Here is a 7090-nt window from a genome sequence, read left to right as displayed (position 1 = left end):
ACAGAATAATAGGCTTTTTATATTAAATTCAGTTTTAATTTTTTTTATTAGCCTTAAAAAATAATCTACTCAGAATATTAAAAACCACTGCTCCGAGGGGTTCAAAGGGTTGGAAATAATAGGCATAATTGTCTATTTACCCTTAAACATTATTTTTTATAACAAACAACTACGACTGACCTATCTTAACATTAGCTAATCAGCATGTTTTATTGCTGGAAATGTTGGATTATTGCCTCAGTGGTATTGTTGGATAGCCTTACTTTGACTTTATAAAGAACGATACCCGTCTATAGCCAAGTTCAAACTAACAATGTCATAAAATTTGATTGGAAAATTACTGCAATCAGCCATCAAAAGCAACCATACTTTGATCCTACAATTGCCCCCCCCCCAAGCCTTTTGAAATATTGGCCATTATATTCTATTCTACATAAAACAAGGAAGTTCTCTCAAACATTCCCTGATGAGAATCAATTACTGCCATTGAAGATACTGACCTGGAAGCTTCTCATCAAGGAATGGTTGAAGTAATGCCGTATCCCCTGTTTTTTATATGGAGCCCTATAGGTTGGATTTAGATATTTTTTGGTAACTAGTTTGCATTGAATGTATATCATTTTTCATCTGTTTATACAGACAATAATACATATATGTTTATTTATTTATTTTCATTTCAAGAACTTGATCAAGGAAGCCTCAAGCTATTTATATCACGCAACACAAAAAAGGCTGTTCATACGGAGTGTAAAAATATTAATACCATTTACTTGGTCAAAAAAAAGTTATGAAAGAGTCAGAACAGAAACATATGATAAGGTAAGAAAGTACCAATTTGGGGCATTTAACACATACAGATAAAATTAATATTTAATGCAAATATTCATGCTATATAAAGTGTGTAAGGGGTTTATTTTTTATATTTACCTACGGCTTTGTAGGAAAAGCTTTAAAACATAAAACTTGTAATCTATACCAAAATGAAGGTCGTACTTATTGTTAGGGCACCTAAGAATATTCTATAACTGGGTCAGTAAATGTAAAAGGTAGCAGTGGTTATCTGAAAGTATATGACTAATAAACTCCACCAGTTATCCACTGATTACCTGAAAGAATGTAGCCCCTGTTCTTTTTTGAGCATCAGAAGAATAGCTGGTTGGCACACTGCATATTCAGACACTTTTCACCAGTTTACTTATATGCCAATGTATATATGTCTTCTAAAGAAAGTGATGGACTCTTCCGTTTTTGGTACCTCTGGGCCTCCAACTTTTTTTTTCAGTATACTTAGATGTTTTCATATTGATTGGAAGCATAAACATAAAAAGCATTTTATTACTGAAAGACTGAATGGGTAAAGCCTTTATCAACTATATTCAACAGTCACATTATCTTACAAGAGTAGACCAGTCCACTCTCTATGTAAGTGTTTCTTCAACTTTTATACATCTGGTACTCCTTAGAAACAGATTTACAGGGTACCTCTGCAATTACTGTATCTACACCTCTGACATTGCTGACCAATGGGAACCCTTATAGATAGCCATAAATGACATACATACATTACATACATAAATTGACCTGAGGCACAAATTGTTCCTTTTCTAAAGAACCCCTAGCAAACTCTGAAGGAACCTCAGGGTTCCACGGAATTCAGGTTGAGAAACACTGATCTATATGCCGCATGACTATTCTTGGTATGACAAACTGGAAACTAACCAAGGATCTACTTACTAGGAAACACTACTCAGTTGGCCATTCAAAAAATGTCTCTTTTGTTAGTTAGTTAGTTAGTTAGTACTACTTCCTGTGGTTTTCATTTTCTGAGTTTAGGTACACTTTAAGTATTGTTGGGCCTTACTTAAGTTTGATGAAGTCACCTCCAAGTGACAGTTTTTAGGCATATTTATATATATCTTGCATAATGCATACATATTTATGTAGAATTATTTGAATTTATACTGTATATAAGATTTTACATTTCAGTTATATAGGTATGCAGAGTGTACATTTTTTTAATACTGCAATTGTTTCCTTGTCATTAGGCCGATATTATCATTGCATCACCACACTTGAGATACGGAGATGACCCATACACATTACAGTATGGACAATGTGGCGAAAAAGGACGATACATTCATTTCACACCTGATTTTTTGCTAAATGATAAACTGTTAGATGTATATGGACCAAGAGGTAATCATTCAGTGCGTATTTGCTGTATATAATTAGTCATTTTTCAAAGAATCTGAAAGTATCCTTAAATTCTCTCTAAAAAAAATAGACAATTGAATCACCACCTTTTTTCCACGTTCAAGCGTTCAAAATGTTGTTTGAGAGTTGAGTGTTGCACTACATCTTATCACAGTCAGTTAGGTGCTATGTTGTAGAGCAGGGGTGCCCACACTTTTTTGGCTTGCAAGCTACTTTTAAAATGACCAAGTCAAAATGATCAACCAACAACAAAAACTTGGACTTAAACTCTACCGCACACAGGACTTATTATTTTGAAAGGCAAGGCTCTGCGATCTACTCACGTTGCCTTTGCGATCTATTGTTAGATCACGATCCACCTGTTGGGCACCCCCGTAGTAGCGTTTTGACGGTATTAGATCTGCCTTTCCAGGTGAATATTAGCTAAGACTTGCTGGGTCCCCTGTAGCATAACAGTATGCATTGGGAACATGCCATACAGAGAATGAGAGAGGGCAAAATGTTTCTACTGTTATTATTATTTATTGGTATAGATGGAATCATGACTAAATAGATTTATATAAATGCTTGGCAGGGTAAGGAAATAGATATGTGTGTCTCTCATTTGGGTATAGTGAAACCTTAAGCTGTTGAAAACTGAAGCCTGTTTGTTCAATTAGGATCATTGCCCTTTACAGTATGTTGTAAAATAACTATTAAGACTAATACAAAATTTAATGCCGCTACATGTATTATTGAAACTGTGTATCACAGTCAAGTGATTTGCTAAGTGAGTTTATAGACTGTGAGAGGCAATAAATCTGTCCATATTACTGCCACAGTACAAACCATCCTACCTCTTTTTACAAATGTTTTATTTTAGTACTAGTGTAGCAATGGCACATTCTAATCATTTATTCATTATTTGTGTTTAAATAGCACCAAATTTACAAAGTCCATAGTCATATCACTAGCTGTCACTCAAATGGGCTAACAGTAGGAGAAGTAAGGTGAAAATCTGATCTTTGTACAGTGGTCCCCCATTATTCCTAATCAATCTGCCGTAGCTGAATGATGAAGGAACAATCAAGGAAGACCACTTTGCATTCCTATAGAAAAGAGCATAGCAGGCTGTCACTCACTTGTCCTCCCCACTACATAGAACAGTGCTGTATGCATAGCACTTGTTTATTCATCTGTTATGAAAATGATCACGAAAGAATATTTCCAGTGATTATCATCTGAAGTGTATCTGATGTTTGTATGGGGGCTTTAGTCTTTGGGCCTAAGCTGTCTCCAGCTTCTGTAATCACGTGGGTAAATGTGTACTAATAAAGTCATTCGAATGATATACTAATGCACAGAAATAAGTGAGGTTACCTTAAAATATAGGTTAGCCATGGTGTTCTATAAATTGTAAGTAATATTAACATTCAATAACATTCATTCATACATTCATTTGTATTTGCAGGAAGAGTATTTGTCCATGAATGGGCCCATTTCAGGTGGGGTGTGTTTGATGAATATAATGATATTGCTCCCTTCTACATTTCAAGTGGTCTTACGATAGAAGCTACAAGGTAAATATAGGATCATCCTAAGCCCATCAATAAATATAACATATATATATATATATATATATATCTATATATATATATATATATATATATATATATATATATATATATATACACTATATTTTTTAAACTAACTTTGTGTTTGATACAAGTGTGATATCTATATCCAAGGACTGATACACTGAATATTTTAAATAAGATCTATATTTGCCTTAAAAATCATTCTTAAATTCATTAATTAGCCACTTGCTACATCTCAATAATCTTTCTTATCTGCAACCATTAGCTTGTTTTTCATTTTAGAGGGGTAGAGTATGAAATGGTTAAAAATATTTTTTTTTCTATCCTGTTGGGTGATTTTCTGTCCCAGAGTCAAACAGGAAGTTAGTGGAAATCTTTCTCAACCCAAAATCCTTAAAAAAATAGGTGCCCCGTTGGAGGTTTCTCCCCTCACTTCCTGGTGCAATGACAGTTGTTAGTTGGCAGTGTCCGAATAGAAACTGCAAAGAATTGAGACATTGGGCCTGATTCATTAAAGCTCTCCAAGGCTGGAGAGGATACGCTTTCATCAGTGAAGCTGGGTGGGTGATTCAGCAAACCTGGAATGGATTTCTTAAAAGTCATTTGCTATTTGCTAGCATATGTTTTGAATTCTAGACCAGATCCATTCCAGGTTTGCTAGATCACCCAGCTTCACTAATGAAAGTGTATTCGCTCCAGCCTTGGAGAGCTTTAATAAATTAGGGCCATTGAGAGAGATTCAAACTCTTACACATTCCAAAACTAAAAAAAGGTCTGTACGTACTCTTTGCAATTCTCTGCAATTTGAATGACTAATGCAATTGTGCAAGAGACAGTGGGGTCACTATTACCTACATTATGCATTGTTTACCATATATACTCAAGTAAAAAGCAAGATTGTGTTGACCTGATGGCACTATGTTCTCTTGTAAAGCATATAACAAACCCTTGCCATTTGAGACATTATTAGCTTGGTAATTATCTTACATGAAGACACAGCACCATCTGCCATTGGCAAGCAACCATTGGCAAGCAACAATGCACAAAGGATCAGTTTAGAGCAAGTAACCCTTTATAACTGGCTCAAAAGTACAAAGTACTTTACCTGAGAAAAAAAAAGTCAAAGAAAAGTTTTCCCCATTTTAAAAAAATGTTTCAAAAATAACACATAATGGATGTATTGTTTAGCTATAATTTTATTAGAATTTGTATTGATCACTGTTTTGAATTTTGGTGGTGGTGGCTGCATTTTGTTCCTTAGGTTTATACTCGAGTTGTAGATTTCTTGTTTTTTTTCAGGTGAAAGTAGGTATCATGGTTTTTATTCAAATTGGTTTATAAGTGTATACAGTAACTTGGGTACAGTTTGGTTCTTTACTTCATCTTATTCTTTCTGAACCAGGTGCCCAGCTGGACTCAAAGGCATATACAGGGAAGAAAAATGTACAAGCAACAGCTGTGAATGCAAACCCAATATAGATACTGGACTGTATGAGGACAACTGTGCTTTTCTACCTGATAAAATTCAAACTTCCAAAGAATCTATAATGTATTTACAGGCATTAAATGATGTAAGTGTGTTATATCAAGATATTGAAACTTTAATAATTAGTTGTGTAACAGAATAATGTGTATTCCATGTACTTTGGACAACATGACATATTCATATAAAATAGATGGTTGTTGCCTGATATCTTAGCTTGGAGTGGATAATATTAGCTCTGTTGTATAAAATATGTACAATGTAAGGGAGTAACGTATTCTCCTGATATCTTTATCTCTGTGCAGATGTGAATGCTTAGAACAAGGGTGTCAAACTCAAATACAAAGAGGGCCAAAATTAAAAACTTAGACAAAGTCACGGGCCAACCTTGAAATTTATTGAAAAAATTGAGGTAGTTTTTCCTTCCCTTAGATATACAACCTTTTCATGTGGAAACAAGGAGGTTTTGCTTCACATTCAATATGAAACAAGCCTATAATAGAGAAAGAGGCATTATTTTATATATATATATATATATATATATATATATAAAAGAAAAAATCTTATGCCTCTTTCTCTATTTGTAGCCTTAAATTCTCTTATTTGTAGTTAAACTTCAATGGTAACCTTTTTGCACAGGATAACAATATTAATAACAAATTTCTTCTATGAAAATCTAACCAATCATGTCCATGTCTTGGAGTAGCAAGGAAAAGTACAGCTGAGGGGGAGTGCTGGAAATGCCAGATGTGGCCAATCTTATTAGTGGCCTGCCGCTAAAACTCCTTCATTGAAATAGTGGCGCTATTTCAATGCAGCGGTGGGCCAGTTGCAGTTCAAATTTAGGATTCCTTTGGGGGCCAAAAAAAGGATGTTGGGGCCAAATTTTGCCCCCGGGCCAATGTTTGACACCCCTGGCTTAGAACAACATGCTAGGGTAGGTGGTGAGCAGTTTCTTGAACAGCCCTATCCTATATCTTTACCTTAGTTGACTCGACCTCAAGAACTATTTTCATATCCATTTTTCCATCTTAATGTGACTATTTAAAAAAATTCAAATGACCAAAATAGGAGAAAAAATCCTTTAAATTACTACACACTATTGGAAAATACAAACTACTCAAAATTTTTAAATTTACCATTGTGACATTATGTTCCTCTCCACTTTAAATGGACAGTTTTGTTTTAGAATTCAAATGACAATTCCACATATGCGGGTCCTATTGTAACTAACTTTAGACCATGCCCTATTACTTGTTACCAGCATATAAGCCTTACCTCATATTTGTAAATGTATCCAATTATTCCTTAGTTGTGGTACTCATAAATGTCAGTGAGCCCAAATAATATTTTAAGTATAGTGTTATGGTATGGTACCAGTTTGAATGTACAAAATGCTTAGTGAAAATTTTAATTGTACTTTGATATCTATTATTTTTCTTTAGGTAACAGTATTCTGTGATGAAACTAATCATAACTTGGAGGCACCGAATTTACAGAACAGGATGTGCAACTATCTTAGTACATGGGATGTGATCAAGAACTCCACTGATATACGTTCCACATCACCAACTTCTGGCACAATTCCTGAACCCACCTTCTCATTGCTACAGGCTTCAGATAGAGTTGTGACGTTAGTACTTGATGTGTCAGGGAGCATGGGAGGTGTAAGTAATAGTTTTAGTTATCAAGATAATCTGCATACATTCACATATGTGTTGCTATGTTCATGAACAAGTGACAAAAGTCAATATTTATTGTGAATACATATGAAGGAAGACAGAAAAAGCTGAGGGGGGGGGGGGGGGGGGGGGGG

At 34.7% G+C, this 7090-nt stretch overlaps 1 protein-coding gene across 1 annotated transcript in view; it reads left to right on the top strand.

Annotated features, from left to right (window-relative positions):
• Positions 1–7090, top strand: part of LOC140336666 (calcium-activated chloride channel regulator 1-like) — an 18356-nt gene that overhangs the window by 1488 nt on the left and 9778 nt on the right. The window contains exons 2-6 of the mRNA XM_072419932.1: positions 682–819; positions 2046–2196; positions 3665–3773; positions 5194–5362; positions 6720–6941. Coding sequence (XP_072276033.1) covers positions 682–819; positions 2046–2196; positions 3665–3773; positions 5194–5362; positions 6720–6941 — 789 coding nt within the window. The remainder of the gene's footprint in view (positions 1–681; positions 820–2045; positions 2197–3664; positions 3774–5193; positions 5363–6719; positions 6942–7090) is intronic.

The sequence above is a fragment of the Pyxicephalus adspersus genome, chromosome 8 (genome assembly GCF_032062135.1).
Source record: "Pyxicephalus adspersus chromosome 8, UCB_Pads_2.0, whole genome shotgun sequence".
Taxonomy (NCBI): Eukaryota; Metazoa; Chordata; class Amphibia; order Anura; family Pyxicephalidae; genus Pyxicephalus; species Pyxicephalus adspersus.
Note: the sequence above shows the minus strand (reverse complement) of the source record. Positions and strands in the feature narration are given on the sequence as shown.